An 18,547-nucleotide genomic window follows, 5' to 3' on the forward strand; every position below is an offset into this window, starting at 1 on the left:
GCGGGGGCCGCGGGCGCTGCGCTCCGCTGGCCGCGGGGCACGGGCGGGCGTGAGGGCAGCTGGGCTCGGGGCAGGGAGCACAGATCGCCGGGTACGGTCCCCGGGTCGCGGCGGCGCCGGGGCAGCATCGGCGGTGTCGGGCGGGCGGTGCGTTACCGGCCGGAGCCCTCGGGCCGTGCCCGGCTCCCGGTGGGTCTGGCTCCGCGGCTCTGGCCAGTGAACTGAGGGCCTCGTGTCTGTGGACCCTCAAAGTAAGCTAAAGTTTAAAAGTTGGGGATTTTGGGTGTTTATTTTTGGGGGTTTTGTTTTGTTTTTGGTTTTTTGGGGTTTTTTTTCTTTGTTTGTTTGTTTGTATTTTTGTGATATCATCCTTCCAGGTACCAGAAGACAACTTACAGAAAGGATGGAGTGAGACTATTCACGAGGGCAAGTAGTGACAGGATAAGGGGGAATGGGTTTGAATTGAAAGAGAGTAGGCTTAGATTAGATCTTGGGAAAAAAGTTTTGACCATGAGGGTGGTGAGGCACTGGAGCAGGTTGCCCAGGGAAGCTGAGGATGCCCCATCCCTGGAGGTGTTCAAGGCCAGGTTGGATGGGGCTCTGAAAAACCTGGTCTAGTGGAAAGTGTGCCCTGCCCACAGCAGGGGGGTTGGAACTAGACAACCATCAAGATTACCTTCCAACCATTATGCTAAGACTAAATGATTTTTAAAGGCATACATTGAAGTTTCCTCCAACCACAACCAAAAAGCTCACTAAAAAAAGACAGTCTGCATGATAAGGGTATCTACCCCTTTAAGAACAGCAGTGACAATTGCAAAATTTATATTAAAATTGTGGTGTTTAATAACAGCTGAAGTGTATCAGTATGAACATAAATAAAATTTAAACCCAGACAAAGAATATCCTGTGCTTATGGGCTCCTCACACTATTTCATGGTAGAAACTGGGAGAAACTTAGGAACTGGTTTCAGCAATGGGTGGACACATTCAGCAGATAACTGTACCAGTATTTTTAGATGTGAATTGGGAAGCAAGAAACTGCAGTAAGGAAAGACCTGCCTTAAGGAAACTTAGGTGGTAGAGGAAAAGAATTTTACTTAAAAATCTAGATAGATAATACGGAAAAATAACAGTTCAGGTAAGACATGGAATTTCTGTATGACAGTAACATGAAAGGTATAAAATCTAAAATTCTATGGATTGGAGATGAGAATTTAAAAAAAACCAAAACAATTGGATACAGAAGCTTTCTCTAAAAGAACAGTAACAGGTGATTAGGCTATTAGAGGAAAACCTCACCTCATTTATTAATATTTCAAAGGTTTTGGGACTTCTGTAGCAAAATATGGATCAGCTGGTAGAGAAGCATCATCTGTAGTACAGAACTATTTTAAAATATTTTTGGTTGTCTGAAATTATCATCTATATGAGATAGTTTGATACTTATGCAAGGTAAAGACATCTGCTTTCTATTGTTCATTGACAGTGTCAAGATCACTTTCAAAATTACTGATGAAAGCAATGTTTCCTTTTTTAACTTCCTTTAATTTTTGTGATTTTTATTGTGTTGCCATCTTCTGATTATCTAATATTCCTCTAACACAATGAATGCCAACAGAGGTTTATATGTCCACTGCTGTCCTTAGGTTTGCAAATCTGCTACCTGCATCTTTGTCTTAAACTGCAACAAATGTCTTTTTTGTTTTGTTTTGTTTTTTTTTTTACTGTAAACATAATAATTCCTGGTAAATGAGCAGTTAAAATGCAACAATAGGACTACCCTTGCAGACATAACCATCAAAATCATGAACGTGATAGTAACACATCTGAGACGTTTCCCGTGTCGACAAAGAAGAATGAGTGCAGTTTTGTACAAGGCAGGAGAGGCTTCATCTGGGATGTTCAGCAGAGGTCATCCATGTTTTCAAAAGGACTTAAAAAACGCTTATGAGGATGATCTTTCTAAAGCAAAAAGTCAGAAAAAGAAACAGCCAATACATTTCTTTGAAGATAAAATTATTAATGGAAGCAGTTTCCATATCCCTATATTCTTACCAGCTCTTGGAAAAGTAAGGGCTAAACTTAGAGTTTATCTCATTTCCTGCAGTTCTACTTATGTTACGGTGTTCTTTACTCATAATTCTTGTGTGTGTGTGTTTTGTGGTTGCTGTCTTTTTTTTTTTTTTTTAATTGAGTCCCCTTTACAGCCTGCAGAAACTCTTTTGTTGTCTTTGCTATGTTGCATCACAGCCATTTTTCAGAGCCTATTTATACTGTTTAAAATAACTTCATTTTCTGAAAAATACTTCATACTCTTCAGCTGTATTTTAGTTAGCCAGATGGTGACATATGGCCATGTCTCTTCTTGCTCTTTTGCTTGTACATGAATAAACTACATATTTGCAGTGGTAAACTTTTTTACCAGGAGAGGAAAGAACATAGGATATCAGTATGTGCAGTGTGAGAAGTCCTTTGATTAAGGTTGCAGTTTTAAAATAGACGGAGACTAATATATATGTAATATACATATATATGAAAAATTTATTATAGACAATATTATATTATAATATGTATTATATGTGTATTATCAATTGAAATTGAGAGGAGGATAAACATTCTTTTTGTGTTTCATTTAGGATTTTTATTTGTTAAAAGCCTGAATAATTATAAAATTTCACTATAAGATATATTATAATGTTTTACAATTTTATTAAAACATTATTCAACTGATAACATGCTGCTGGAACATGATTTTTCTTTCAAAAGCAATCTGAACACTTCACTCAACAGCATGTATCTTCGGAGAGCTTGCAAGGCCCTTTTTTTGAGCATCTTTTTATGTAGATAAGTCTTTAAACATTCTGGTTGAATTTAGATACACGTTTCTTCAGTTATTTATATTAAAAGAGGCCCTGGGGAAAGATCTTGACTAATTAGAGAATTGGGCAATTACCAGACGTGAAATTTAACAAGGTCGAGTGTCAGGGACGGGACAGCCCTGGATGTATGCACAGGAAAGGGACCTGGGGGTCCTGGTCCATGGCAAGCTGAACCTGAGCCAGCAGTGCCCTGGCAGCCAGGAGGGCCAACCCTGTCCTGGGGGACATCAGGGACAGCATGGCCAGCAGGGCAAGGGAGGAGATTGTCCTGCTCTGCTCTCACTGGGGCTGCCTCACCCTGCGTGCTGGGGACAGCTCTGGGTGCCACAATATAAAAAAGACATTAAACTGTTTGAGTGCCCAAAGGAGGGCCATGAGGGTGGTGAAAGTCTGGAGAGGAAGCCATGTGAGGATCAGCTGAGGTCACTCCTCTTGTTCAGCCTGGAGGAGACCAAGAGGAACCCCTCTCCCCCTGCCTTCACAGGGAGAAGTGGAAGGTCAGGCACTGATCTCTTCTGTGTGATGACCAGTAACATGACCTGAGGGAATGGCCTCAAGGTGTGTGAAGGGACATTTAGGTTGGATATTAGGAAAGATTTCTTCACCCAGGGGGTGGCTGAGCACTTGAACAGCTCCCCAGAGAAGTGGTCACAGCACCAAGCCTGACAGAGTTCAAGAAGCGTTTGGACTCTCAGGTACATGGTGTGACTTTTGGGGATGGTGCTGTGCAGGGCCAGGAGTTGGACTCAGTGATCCTGATGGGTCCCTTCCAACCCAGCATATTCTGTGAGTCTATGTGGGAAATAAGGAATCTTTTTTTGGAGGCAAGTAGAATTCTTTAGGCTAACAAAATGAAATGTTTGTTACCTTTAGGTAGAGGAAGGGCATGATCAGAGGGCTGGAGTTCCTGTCCTGTGCAGATAGGCTCAGAGTTGGTGGTTTTCAGCCTGGAGAGAAGGCTCTGGGGTCACCTTAGAGCACCTCCCAGTACCTAAAATGAGCCCACAGGAGAGCTGGAGAAGGACTTTTTACAAGGGCATGTAGGGATTTGGCATAGGGGAATGGTTTTAAAAATCTAAGAGAGTAAGTTTAAGTTACAAAGTCACTCAGAGTGTGGTGAGACATTGGAAGAAGTTGCCCAGAGAAGTTGTGGATCCATCACATCCGTGTTCAAGGCCTGGTTGGATGGAGGTTTGAGCAGCCTTGTCTAGTAGGTGTCCTTGCCCATGGCAGCCGGGTTGGAATGAGATCATCTTTAAGGGTCCTTCCAACCAAACCATTCTAGGATTCTAAATATATTCTGATTCTATATATGTAAATGCATGTGGAATTTATATAATATGTTTGCATAGAATATAGTAAATATATGTTGTATAGTATAAATATTTACTATAAATAATGTTTTCATACATACCAGCAAAGAAAGTAATTGAACAACTTTTTTTTTGACAACTTCTTAATGAGAGAGATGGGAAAAAATATTTAAGATTTTTAAGATATAGCATGATAGGTGGGATTAACATGATGCAGTGGCTGTGATGGGGAGGGGGACAATTCCACTCATTCAGAATGTCCCTGTCCCCCAATGTCCCCATGACACTGACAAGAGGAAGCATTCATTTTAATTCATGTAGATTGTCACAGCTGGCTAAAATCTTAGGAGTGTCTTTAATTTTTTACTAGTACTTCTTCCTGAGTCAGACCATCTTTTCCTTCTGAATGGGAAGTGTCCAGCTATTATAGCTCAGATAATGGTTGTGTAACTACTGTCTCTCATTTGGTTTAGATTGAGTCAATTTTTCTTTAGTCTGTATCTCATGGGATGAGAGATTTCACTATGCATCTCAGACATTTAGAATCACACACAAAAATCTCCTCGATTCATCTTGTCACAGCTGGGATTCTCCAAGGATAGATCCTAGGTCTGATGTTATTTAATATGTTCATTATCATTTGGAAATTAGCAATAATGTAGAGAAATAAAAATATTCTGGTTTAAGTGATGAAAATTAATTCGTTACAACTAAAGAAGACTTGTGGAAACTTCTGAGAGCTCTTCTGCAGTTGGGTGAACTAGTAACACCATGACAAATAAAACTTATTGTTGATAAAAGCAGTGTAATTTATACTGTCAGGAATACTTGGAACAATATTCTCTTCAGCAGTAAATCTAAATTAATTGTGATCGACTGAGAAAATGAGCTGTTTACCATATGTGGATAACTTAGTGAAACTCTTCACTGAGGAAATTGGGTTAAAATAAATACCCTGAAAGTTACAATGTCACTTGAATAAGTCAGTAGTGTTCTAGAATTGATTATGGTATTTCTCGTCAGATACGTCATATCTGAGAGAGGTTTAACAGTCACAGAGGGACTCTGAGACAGGAAACATACATGTCTGGAAAAGCTATATGGAAAAAAATAATTAAGACAGCTTACAAAGGAGGTAAATCAGAATGTACAGTGACTTATAAAGGAAGGTAGAAGAGATCAAGTCAAGGCATCTGGTAACTAAAGTTGTAATATAAGAACGAAGGGTTATTGTGTTGAATTGAATAACACATTTAAACTATTTACATATTTTAATCTAAGGAGTAGTTCTTTATACAGTGCACTTGACAATTGGATATGTGCTGTAGCATGTCTAAAAATGAGGAGTAAAAGGATTAGGCGTTTATGTGGACAGTAAAAATAGCTACTATTGTTAGGAAGAACATAAAAACTTTAGGAGATCTAAACCTTGGTACTTCAGGGAAATAGAAACCCTGTAACAGATGGAAGAAATCTGACTTTCAGGATTAGTTGCAGGCATTTATCAGAAACATTTGTCTGTTGTCATTCTGGAAGCTGGATACTGATCAGCCATGTGAAAGACTGTTCTTATTCACAGAATCACAGGGTGGGTCAGGTTGGAAGGGGCCAAACTGGTCATCTGGTCCAACCTCCCTGCTCAAGCAGGGCCATCCCAGAGCACATTGCACAGGATTGCATCCAGATGGTTCTTAAATCTCTCCAGTAAGGGAGACTCCACACCCTCTCTGGACAATCTGTTCCAGTGCTTGATCACCTGCAGAGTAAAGAAGCTTTTCCTCATATTCAGGTGGAACTTCCTCATCATTTTTTTCAACAAATATACACATGCACACAGATAAAACAGTGGGCAAATTCAAAGGCCTTGGCTTAATTGGTCTCTCATATAATGTATTATTTTCATATGGCACATATATCTATATCTGCAGGAACTGAATATTAAATTGGACCTGCTATCTCTTTTTAACTCTCTTATCATATGAAGCCAAGTTTTTTAATAGTGTGGTAATGCTTGCACTGTCATGACAACACAGGGAAAGGGAAGTCTGTTGATCCATATTTAAGGAATTGGGCAGAAAAAAAGATGAAAGGGGAATTTGGGAGAAGGAAAAGGGTTTCAAGACTATTCCATGTTATTCTCTTAATTAAAGATGAAGCTATCTGAGAATGATGAGGATATTTAAGCTGGTATACAGAGGACATACTGTTTTATGGACTCAGGAAAGGAATGAGATTGTCTTCTGATGATATGATTATCTTTTGATTCCATTGGAAGGCAGCGGTACTAGAATTTCCATACAAAAATCAATTGAAATAATCAATGATAATGACTGATTTATAGGCAATTTTCACTGTTATCACAAGAAAAAAATAGTTTCTCTGAGACAAAAATAAACAGCTATACTTCAATTAAACTTGCTCAACTAAATTGACATTATGTAATTATCACCTGTAAAGCAAAAATAATTTCACTTGTGCATAATTTTCAGTAAGAACCTGAAAATCATGGCTGGGTTCTAGTAACACAGATTGAGACTATCTTAAAGTATCGGACTGTTAATTTGAAGGTGGATCATGTAATAAACAATTAGTTAGAAGCTATTTCTAAATCCTTCTCCTTGCATTGCTTTTCCACAGGGGTAATTGTTCTCAGCACAGACCTTTGATTCCTTGACTAAGAGGTAAGTTCCGCTGCTGGCAGTGCCTCTGACTTATTCCTGTTCTTCAGCTCAGCTCTTGCAGTGTGTGCAGGGTCCTAGGTTGTTGCAGCTGTTATAAAAGGTTTTAGAAAACAGAAGATGCAAATGGAACAGGAAGTGTTTTCTAAGTGCATTGTCTGATTTAAACCCAGGAAATGCTATGTTCTTTAAATGTATGCAACAGGACTCCAATAGGGTAAAGGAAGTATTTATAAGACTTGGATATTTCAAACAGAAAAACAATCAGAAATCTTTCCTCATATTTCAAAGTATGATTTATAGATTCTTTCTTTGTTAAAACTCACTTGCTAGCCATCATCTTGTGTTTTTAAAAAACAAAAAGCGTGGTGACTAGGAATAAATGGGTATCTCAAATTTGCAATCTAAGAAACTATTTACACTGAGAAAAGCAACCATTCACATTAAAGCATCACAGTAAAAATAAATAAGTACAGGGATCAGGGCCATCATTATCTTATGATCTGGTACTTGAAGCCTGCTCCTCTGAGCAGGCATCTGCAGCAACTCTTTCAAAAACTAAATAAATTTTCCACATTTTATTTGACACGGCAGAGATGCCAGTTCCTGATAAAATAGTTAAGAAGTTAGAGGTTGCCACTTTGAACCAAAAATTCTGCATTTGTGACCTTCTGCAAAATCATTTTCCATTCACAGGCAGAATGTTCTGGTCATAGAGATATTACTGGATATGTGCCTGTTCCTGCAGCCATTGCAGAAAAGACAAGGTGGCTGTGTTTCTTCGTATGCCTGGTTCTGCTCGTGTTCAGTCTGCTATGATAGTGTCTGCCAGACCTAGCCTGGCATGTGGATTCATGTGGAGAAATGGGGTAATAAACTTAGCTCACGAACTTAGATGTCAGTGTAAATACATGAGCTAACAACTCCAGACTCTGGTCTTGGTCCAAGGAAAAAGTAATTATTTTTAAGGTGCTATTCCATTTTAGATACCTCCTTTAAGATGAATCTGCCTTAAGATCTATTGAATATGTTGACTAGATCTCCATCAATTATCAAGCAGAGTGATTAACTTTATTGCTGATACTTAGTTTAGTTTAATGGACACTACTCCTAGATTCTGGATATTGGTTTAACTTAGGATGCTCACACTGGAGTGGTTCTGGTCCTGTGGGAAAGCTAATGAAGTTCAGAGTGAAACAGGGAAGTGCCTACTGAGCTAAGGCACTAAGAATAGCCAGAGCTGAGGGAGAGCTTTGGGGATTGTGGTTTTGGAATGAGGATTTAGTTAGACATAATGACTGTCCTGCTGCTTGAGAGACACCACCTGATTGCACCACTGCACTAAAACTGGGTCAGAGAAAGAAAAGCAGGCTAGGTTTTCTACCACTGAGGCAATAAATTCCAGGTGAAGGACAGGAAGTAGCATAGAATGATAACTTCATGGATTGCTTGGCTATGTATTGGCTACATCTGTTAGGTCAAAGTACTTTATTACCTCTAGCTCTACATGATTTAAAACAATCAACCCTTTAATCTCAAAAAACATATGTAGAAAAGGCATGCTTCTATGATTCTAGAAATGTGCAGGACATGAAATAGAGGATATTACTCAAATGAGAATATTATTTTGTCTTTTAAGATTTAGAAACATAGAATTGTTAAGTTTTGAAAAGACCTTTTAGAATAACAAGTCCAGCTGTTAACCTAACACTGCCCAGCCCACTACTAAGCCATGTCCCTAAGCACTAAATGTCTTAATACCTCCAGGACTGGTGGCTCAAGCACTTCCCTGGGCAGCCTGTTCCAATGCTTACAACCCTTTTGGTGAAGAAATATTTCCTAATATCCAATCTAAACCACTCCTGGCACAACTTGAGGTCATTTCCTCTTGCTGTATTGCTTGTTATGTGGAGGAAGAGACCAGCCCTCCCCTTGGTGCACCCTCCTTTCAGGCAGTTGCAGAGAGCAGTAAGGTCCCCCTGAGTCATATCCAGGCAAAGTGTTAGCCCATCCAAGCCATGAGCAGCAAGTTTGTCCAGGAATTAATTAATTTAACCACATGTACATGTAATTACTAGTGAATAATTTTCATTTTTAAAATAAGTTTTACAGGGGACATTCAGCGAGCATTTGCTAGATATAAAATTTTAAGCCCTACTACAATTGTTTTCAAAATTCTAAATATTTGGATTGGTAAACTGAGAATCTGAAATAGACATACCCTAACCCTACTGAGGAAAAAACAGCATGTAGTTATCTTGGAGAGAAAGGGATTTAAATAAAGAAGCTCTTTTATGGGTCAGTAGCCTTTCAATACCTGTACACATTGATTGTCTGTGATAATTACAGTTCAATGCAGAAGACACATTTTTAATTGTCAGTAAGCCAAAGAATTCTGTGTCCATCATTCCCTCAAGTCAGAGAATGACCACTGAATACAGAGAGCTTTATGGAAGCAAAGCTCACACCAACGTTTGATGGCAGAATGTATTGAAATCTAGATTAGTAACTGCACCAAAGAAATAGACTGAGGGCCATAAATGACAGTAAAGTAATCGACCTGTTCTCTCTGCTTTGATTTGCTACAAATCACACTGATTTTTTAAATGAAAATTTTTAAGGAACCAAATATTTCTGAACACTTAGGAATATGTAAAAGTTTCTTTAAAATATGCTCAGAAATTGGATGTATTTATACAGAATGAAGAAATATTTGCCATTAAAAGCCTCAGTTATTCTTGGTCTTGAAATATAAGTAATTTGAATCTGAGAACATTAATTATATAACATTATAAATAATTTTGCATTAATTAACTTTTAAAATTAGTTGGTTTAAACTTAATTAAACTCACTCAGAATTAAAATTGCCTTTTATGACTGCAGCTTAATTTATATCTGAAATGAATTGAGCTGAACTGAATGATTCTGAGTATGTGTCCATATCTCCATACTGGGATTTAGCACAATTTAAATAACCCCCATTTCCTGAATGTCCATCTAAATCTGGTTCTTGCATGTGTGCATGATTCTTGCTTTCTACAGTGACTGCATGAATCAGAAGGTAGTATGTCCATCACACCTGTTGAATATACTGTCAGGAAATTGTCCTTATGCTTTTGCTTGTATAAATTAATTCATCTCTGGCCAAATCTGTGCTTTCTGAAACACTGAATGTGTGTGTGTGTGTGTATGTGTGTGTGTTTCATACATGTGTGTGTACAGATGCAAAAGGGTAAAGCAGATTGGAGCTGAAAAGTCTTTGGCTGTGTGGATCTTCCTCTCAAAACTGTAATTACTGACCTTCCTATCAAGTTTGAAATTTCAGATCTGTTTTTAGGATGTGCTTTATCAACTACTTTCATTAGTGTTGTGTTACAATTTATTTGTAGAGATTGGTAGAGGAGCAGTACCTGGAAAATTCAAGAAGAGCTCCAAATTTTTGTTGAAAACAACAAAAATAGCCTTGACTTTTGTAAGCAGACAGGCTACAGCTCATATTGCACTAGAAAATTGTCTCTATACCAGAGATAGGCTCTCACTAAACCCTGGCTGAGGGTGAATGTGTGGTCTCCCTTGGAGAACTAACATGTTGCACTAGAAAATTGCCTCTTATACCAGAGGTAGGCTCTCACTAAACCCTGGCTGAGGGTGAATGTGTGGTCTCCCTTGGAGAACTAACCAAGGAATTAACAAGGGGTACTAATGGTGCACATTTCACTTTTACACAGTGTTAAAACAAACTTAAGTTTGGCATAACTTGGGTTATGTTCTATGCATAGCTACTGCTAGTGGCTCATGTTGCCCTTTACTTTTGCCTGTACCTTAACTGGAAGGCTCTGCTGAAGTTTTGCAAGCTACATGAAATTAGGTCCACTTGAGGTATTACATCCATATGCTTCAGAAGCTGCTATTAGATGCAGCTTAGAAAGTCTTCTTGGTTATGTGCACGTGTGCTAATACAAAAAGAAAAAGAAAAAGTAATAAGACAATCTGGACTTTGTAAATAAATGTAACTTCTTAAAATCAATTAAATTTATACTGTGCAGAACTGTTTCTTAATACCTGCAGACCTGATTTTTGTCTCTTGTGAAATATGAACAGAGAATTCAAATTGTATTTGAACCATGTTTTTGAGGTAGAACTTATTTGTACATTCTGCAGTTGTATGGAATGTTTGCCAACACAGAATGTATAGACAAACATGGAGAAGTGACCTAAAAGGACTTTCAAGTTCATATATGATTTATAGATACAGATAAAACTAATTTACAGAAAGGGATGTTCTGTGTGTTTGTACTACATGACAACCTGAGCCTGTGCTGTCTGAGGCCATTTTAGCTATGTATGTTGTTGACAGCAGGGATTACTCTCTCTATAGAAATTACTACGTCAAAGAAATTTTCAGACTGATTTGGTGGGTCAAATGAATGAGCAAGTCTGTCTTACAAGGTTCCCTGAATCACTGGTAAGCTGGTTCCTAAAACATAGAAGGGAGTTTGTTTGCCTGCTTTTATTTTTTGTTTGTTTGCTTGTTTGTAGAATGGGTAAAAAAGTAAAGAAGGAATCAGAGTCTCCACCCAAGGATGTGGTAAGTTTATAAACTGCTATGTGCTATAAAATAAACATTACACAATTACAGGCCCAGCTCTACCCTCCTTACATAGTCCCTTATTCTCCTAGTTTACCCACATTATTCTAAAAATGGCTTTTAAAGATGTCTCTGTTTCTGCTTTTCTTGGACAGCATACAAACCAGAGTGACTGGGCATGTGTAGTTCTTTGTAGAGATTGTTGTCTTTGGCAGGCATTGCAAACAGTTATGTATGAAACAATCCAGGCTTCTTTTTATTTGAAGAACAGTGTTAGCTTTCTCTTCGTAAAAATCAAAGGAGAATGGAGAAGAGCGACCTGAAATCTGCCTGTCTTTTCAACTGTGAATACATTCGCTTTCTTTAAGGATGAAAGAGTTAAAAGCCTAGATGGATCTGTGGCTTTTTACTGAATACAAAATTTGACAAATATTTTGAATAATACTACACACTCTATCTCTTTTGCAAATATATACAGTCTTAAGAGGCAGTTTAGGTTTTTCTGTTGTCATTGGAAGTGCGGTGAAAAGTACAGGAGCTGAAGCCAAATATAGAATCATACTGATAGTGAGAGGTTTTTTTTCAAAAGATGGAGGTTAAGGGTCTCACACTAGCACACTTTTCTGGAGTTTCTATAAATTTGCAAGGTACAAAGAGGCCCCCAAAAAGATAATTGTTCGAAACATAACTATTTTTTAAAGTTTATTTGTTTTCTTCAGAAAGAAGTAGAGGAAATACAGAAACATTGAAAGGAGTACAGTATAAGCTCTGTGTCAAATAACAGCCAAGTTAATGAAAATGGGGACCTCAATGAGTCCCACAGAGGGAGTCCCACTCCCTCAATAAGTCCCACTAAATATGATGTTCTGTACACTGTTTTAAAAAACCCAATGGATTTATGTGTAAAGAGATGTAGTACTACAAGAGCTTTTTCAAAGGTCACAGAAAAGTTAGCAAAAACTCCATTGCAGTTTCAATATTAAATGAGTATAAATCGTTTTGACTAAGACAGTAATGTCCAATGGTCATGATGTCACTGAGACATAGCAGTTGACATCAGGTTTACCCAGCTGTTCTGTGGAAAGGTGAATATTACAAATGTAATTCATAACCTTCAATCAATAATAAATCCTTATGAAAGGAAATGGCATAAAACCTCAACATAACTTCTATCTGTATAAAACAACCTAGAAAACCAGGAGTCACAAAGAAGGTGTATGTGGGTGAGTCAATTCAAATAGGCCTGAGAAATTAAGACTAAGTATCTGTGCAGCCTAAAAAAAGGTTTGAAAGGCACGACAACACATTTAAGTCATACATATGAAGTGATTCTTCAGTAAATAGCTAGAAAATCAGTATGTGCAGCACCACAATTTATATATCCAAAATATGCAATTAGATTTTCTAGAGAAAACGGTGGTACAGCATGCTAGGTACTACAATAACCTGTGAATACACAGAAAAAGTCACTAAACTATCAAAAGGAATGAATTGGAAAGAGTAAATTCCAGATGGCATCTACAGCTTTTGGCTTAGTTTTTACCCTTATTGTACTTCAGGCAAGCATGTCTATTCTGACAGTTGTAGCAGGAGAAATGTTGCATATCAGGACAGTATTAAATATGAAAATAGATAATTTTAACCATTAATGAAGAAAATCTTACCATAATAAGAATTTTGTTCATAATGATTGTGTAAAATCAAATTTGAAAACTTTAAATTTCACCTGGGTGTTTCAGATGGCAGGAAATGAGATGCAGACAAAATAAAAGATGTATTAGCTATTATCTCATGATTGATAATCTGTTTATGAAAATGTCAAGTCCAAGAAAAGAAGCCTTGAGATAATGTAGACAGGCTTATAAAAGAAGGCCTTTGTGCATGTGGAATGCTCTGAGAATATATGGTACTGCAGATGACCACTAATTTTTTATAGGTTTCTAGGAACAGGTGGGAAACACATCTCTTAGCCTAGCCACTGCTTATATGTTTCAGAAAGTATTCCTGAGGATTCTGTTTTCCCTGCCTTTCCTAATTTGTCTTTTAGTATTCTCTGTTCTGACAATTGGTCTCCAAGAGGAAAAAACATTGCTTTGAGCCTCTATCTCTATATGAATGACCTAAGACAGTAATTCAGTAATAAAATATGTTTAATTCAGTAATAAAATATGTATGACAGTTATAAAATATGCTAGCTTTGACATAGATTGATAGGAACTTTTCACATGATATCTACATTAAGTTATTAAGTTTGGTCTAGACCATACTATTATTTGCTCATCAGCTAGGTCATGGACATTGAAAGGGGAGCCTAAGATTATCCCTAGAGAAAATAGTGAGGTGTTATCACTTAAAGAAAGCTATGGATACCTGAATATTTTTGAAAAAGGCTTCATTCATGGGACTGATGTTAAGAAAAAGTGGAACACGTGAATTGGCACAATCAGCTCCTGAAATTGTCTCCACATAAACACCTTCTTTTGATTAATGTCTAAATATTAATTTGACTCGACTTTAGTGAGGCTTTCAATACTACCTCTTGTAACATCCTCATAGGTAAACTGAAGTACAGACAAGATAAACAGATAGTGTAAATTAACCAAAAGGTAGCTGAACTGACAGGCTCAGAAGGTTGTGATCAGCAGCATGAGAGCCTGTTAGAGGTCAGGCACTGGTGTGCTCCAGGGGTTGATCCTGTAGCAGATACTGTTCAACCTCTTCCTCAGTGACCTGAATGATGGGACAGAGCGCACACCCAGCAAGTTTGCAGAAGATATGAAACTAAGAGGAGTGATTGACAGACCAGGTGGTTGTGCAGCCATTCAGGGGGACCTCAACAATTTCCTAGAGAAATAGGAAATTGGGAATTTAATTAAGTTTAATAAAGGGAAATGGCTAAGTCCTGCACCTGGAGGAAGAATATCCGGTACAGACTGGGTGAAGACCAGCTGGAAAGCAGCTTTACAGGAATGAACCTGGTGATTCTGGGGGACATACACCAGAAATGTGAACTTGGGACAAAGAAAGTTAATAAAATCCTGGGCATTAGGCAGAATATTGCCAGCAGCTTGAGAGTGGGGACTCTCACTCAGTATTGGTGAGGGAGACCACACCTGGAGTGCCGTGTCCTGTTCTGCATTCTCTGTTATGGGAGAGACGAGGAACAAAGTCTTGGAGCATTTGTCTTAGGAGTAGAGACTGACAGTTGGGACTGCTTGGTCTTCAGAGAAGGCTTGGAGAGGTCTTGGCAGTGTAAAAATTGCTGATGGAAAGAAGTAAAGAAATCAGGCCAGGCTCTTCTCAGTGGTGGCACGTGAAAAGATGAGAGGCAGTAGGCACAAATGGAAATGCAGGAGGTTTCCATTTAGTCATAAGAAAAAAATTTGTCTTTTACATTAACAATGATGAAGCATGGCATAGGTTGTCTAGGGAGCTTGTGGAGTCTCCATCCTTGGGACTAGTCAAAATCAGACTGTGCACTAGTCCTGAGCTATAGCTCACCCTGCTCTGAACAGAGCAGTTGGACCAGATCGTTTTTGGAGGTGCCTTCTAATATCAACTATTTGTGATTCAGTGGAATATCTTGGGATTTATTGTTAGTACAAGAGATCAGACACTCACAGAACTGAAATGATTAGCATATCCAGGTATCTGCTAAATCTGTTTTTCTAGGTAAAGGAAAAGGGATTAAGAATAGTGAAGATATCTGTAGTGCTTCTCAAGATTCTATGGGAGGTGAAGGGTTAAAACTGACCTTAAATCAAATTTAAGGGATTAAAAAAAAGAAAAGCCAGCATGATTAAACAATAGAATAACTAGCAGGTAAATACATCCTTCAAAAGGTGGGATTTTCATCCAAATGGGAAAACAAAAAATGCTTCCACTCCCAAATGAGAAGTAAAAGCACTGTCACCCTGGATCAAACTATTTTGGGAGAGAACTAGCAAAGATACAAAAAGTAGCAGTAAAGCTTTTTAAAATTGACTAGATGCAAGAAGCTTCTTAGGGGGGACACTATTAGGTGATTGCAGTCATGAAAGAAAAGCGAAATTATTTATTTTTATGTCAAAAGGCAAAGCAATGTGGTAATCACTAAAATAAATGTGATAAAATTGCCCAAGTAGGAAGGAATAGTGTTTGCCCAGGTCTTGGGCTAAATCAAAAATAACTAACATCTGTAAATGTGGTACTAGAAGAATTGATGGTAGAAAATTTTGTTTTCTAAAGGAAATACAGCAATAATTACATGAAGTTTATCTTCTGTGCTGTGGTAATTGGTAGCAATAGTTCCTGATAAAAGCAAAACCAAACCCATGGATAAATATGATAGTAATGGGGAAGAATCAATAGTGCTTGTGTAGAGGAGAGTTTGAGCTATGAAATCTACTTGAGTTCTTTGGTGGGGTATTCTTTGGATAACGGTGTTCTGATTGATACAGTTGCTTAGCTTTTCCAAAGCTCCAGACCAGGCTTTTCACTCTCATGAAGATGAGCACATGAAAAGAAATTACTATTGTAGCAATAATGTCTGGTTATAAAGTAGGAAGCAAAGGTGAGAAAACAAGTTATTGTTCAGATTTCATAGTGGGGAGAAGTTGTCAGTCATGGGATTTTTTTCTGCAGTTGTGTCATCCAGTGTATCAGAATTAATGTGGATACTATGAAATCTACTTGAGTTATTTGGTGGGGTATTCTTTGGATAACGGTGTTCTGATTGATACAGTTGCTTAGCTTTTCCAAAGCTCCAGACCAGGCTTTTCACTCTCATGAAGATGAGCACATGAAAAGAAATTACTATTGTAGCAATAATGTCTGGTTATAAAGTAGGAAGCAAAGGTGAGAAAACAAATTATTGTTCAGATTTCATAGTGGGGAGAAGTTGTCAGTCATAGGATTTTTTTCTGCAGTTGTGTCATCCAGTGTATCAGAATTAATGTGGATATTTTCATGAAAATGGCATCCAGTTCCTAAGTAGGAGAAAGTGACTAAGTACAAAATTTCAAATTCCAGAAATAAAAGACAGAACATCGTGTTACTAGCAAATGCCCTGTACATGCACATGAATGCCATTTACAGTTCTGGTGTTCCCATCCCAAAAAGGCAGACCTGAACTATAGAAAGACAACAGAATATACAAAGAATGAACTAAGAAAGACAACAAGAACAGACAGGGTGGCCTCTGTTTTAGGAAAGATCAAAGGAGTAGGTTTCTTCATTCTCAGAAGGAATCACTGTGAAGAGGAATATCATAGAAACTTACAAAATTATGAATATACAGGGAAGGCAAATGAGTGTAATTTATTTCACCTTTTCTTATAGTGAATGAACTGGAGAGGATAAATAAAATTATCAGGTGGTATTTTTAAAGCAAAGAAGAGGCACAGTTATTTTATGAATCTTTAACTGTGATACTTGTGTCTCAAAATATTGAGGGTGTTAAAATACAGATGGCTTCAAAAATTACATAGAAAATTTTTCTTGGACTTTTTGAACACAGAGATAAAATCCCTAAGCTCTCCAGTTCTCTAGGTTGCAGAGTTGTAATTTGAGAGGGAACATAAGTAAAATCTAATAGTCTGCTTGCCCACACCTATTATTTGGCCCTTGTCAGAGATGGGATGCTGGATTAGATGGGTCTTTGGTCTGATTTGAAACATATTTGTATTACATTCAATTTCAACTAAATTAATTTGATGGAAGTAAAAAAAAAACCCAAAGCATGAAAAACAAAGCACCCCCCCACCAAAAATACCCCTAACAGGAAAAAAAAAAACCAAACCAAACCAAAACAACAACAACAAAAACAACAAAAAAACCCAAACCAAACCAAAACAAACAAAACAAAAAAAAAACCCCACACCAAAAATCTCCAAACCAAAACCAAACCCCAAATGCTCTTCAGTTGCTAATGGCTTTGAGGTCAAACGTACACAAAAATCAAGATGAAATACACATTTAGCTTTCTTTTTCATTTAACTTGGTATTTTCTTAATGCAAACTGCATGATTGAAATGTTGTTGCCTACAAATTAGTTAAATTTCTGTGTTTAATTCAAGATTGTTTGTAACTTCAAGTATATTAATCTAGCACATAATGTCCTATATGTGACATTACAGGAAAAGTCTCCAATAATGTATGAAGATTTAGATGCAAACCTTGGATTAAAAAAAAAAAAAGGTGTAACACTAGCTCTGCTGAGATAATGATAAGGAGAAGTCATAACCAGTTCTATGATAGTTTTGATGAACAAAGTTACCTCCCAGCAAATCACAGAATCACAGGGTGGGTGTGGTTGGAAGGGACCACAGTGGTCACCCGGTCCAACCTCCCTGCTCAAGCAGGGCCATCCCAGAGCACATTGCACAGGATTGCATCCAGATGGTTCTTGGGTATTTCCAGTGAGGGAGACTCCACAGCCTCTCTGGGCAACCTGTTCCAGTGCAGTCACCACACAGTAAAGAAATTCTTCCTCAATCATTCACTTATTCAGGCCTCTGATTCTTAAAGATATATTGATTTCAGAGACTATTTTTACTTTGTTTTAAGCACAGAAGTGCTTTTAATAGGAAAGTGTCTATTGAATATTGCATACAGTAATAGCAAATCTAATGTCTAATCAAATGTGTAGAGATTAGACTAATTTCACTGTGCTTGTGTGCCAACCTGTCATTAAATCCTAGGAAACTTCATTGAGTTGGGGTTTGTACAATTACTTGTAAACATGAGAAACACTGAAAATGGAGCAATGCAATTCTGACTTTGGTATTAGATAAATGTATAAATACTGTACACATGCCTCTGATGTAGCTATTAAAGTTGTTTTAATGAAGTAAATCAAATGATTGACATTTGTATATGTACATGTATATATATAGTAATAATATTTTAAATTAATGTGTATTACTGTCTTATAATCTGCTATATTTTAAAGATAAATACATTGTTTTTGAGAAACTGCATGACTCCAGCATCTAGTAGTTTCTGTATGTAACACAGATACTGTACAGGCCTAAAGTGTGAGGATAGAAGACAGTTTTTCCATACTAAGCAATTACTTTAAATACAAGGAAGCTTAAATCTTTTTAA

At 37.6% G+C, this 18,547-nt stretch overlaps 1 protein-coding gene across 1 annotated transcript in view; it reads left to right on the forward strand.

Annotated features, from left to right (window-relative positions):
• Positions 1 to 100: 100 nt before the first annotated feature.
• ARMC3 (armadillo repeat containing 3) overlaps positions 101 to 18,547 on the forward strand; it is a 61,356-nt gene continuing 42,909 nt past the window's right edge. The window contains exons 1-3 of the mRNA XM_039709745.1: positions 101 to 251; positions 6,833 to 6,876; positions 11,413 to 11,461. Of these exons, the coding sequence (XP_039565679.1) occupies positions 11,414 to 11,461 (48 nt within the window). The 5' untranslated portion in view covers positions 101 to 251; positions 6,833 to 6,876; position 11,413. The remainder of the gene's footprint in view (positions 252 to 6,832; positions 6,877 to 11,412; positions 11,462 to 18,547) is intronic.

Source organism: Passer montanus, unplaced genomic scaffold (genome assembly GCF_014805655.1).
Source record: "Passer montanus isolate IOZ18808 unplaced genomic scaffold, ASM1480565v1 scaffold10, whole genome shotgun sequence".
NCBI lineage: Eukaryota > Metazoa > Chordata > Aves > Passeriformes > Passeridae > Passer > Passer montanus.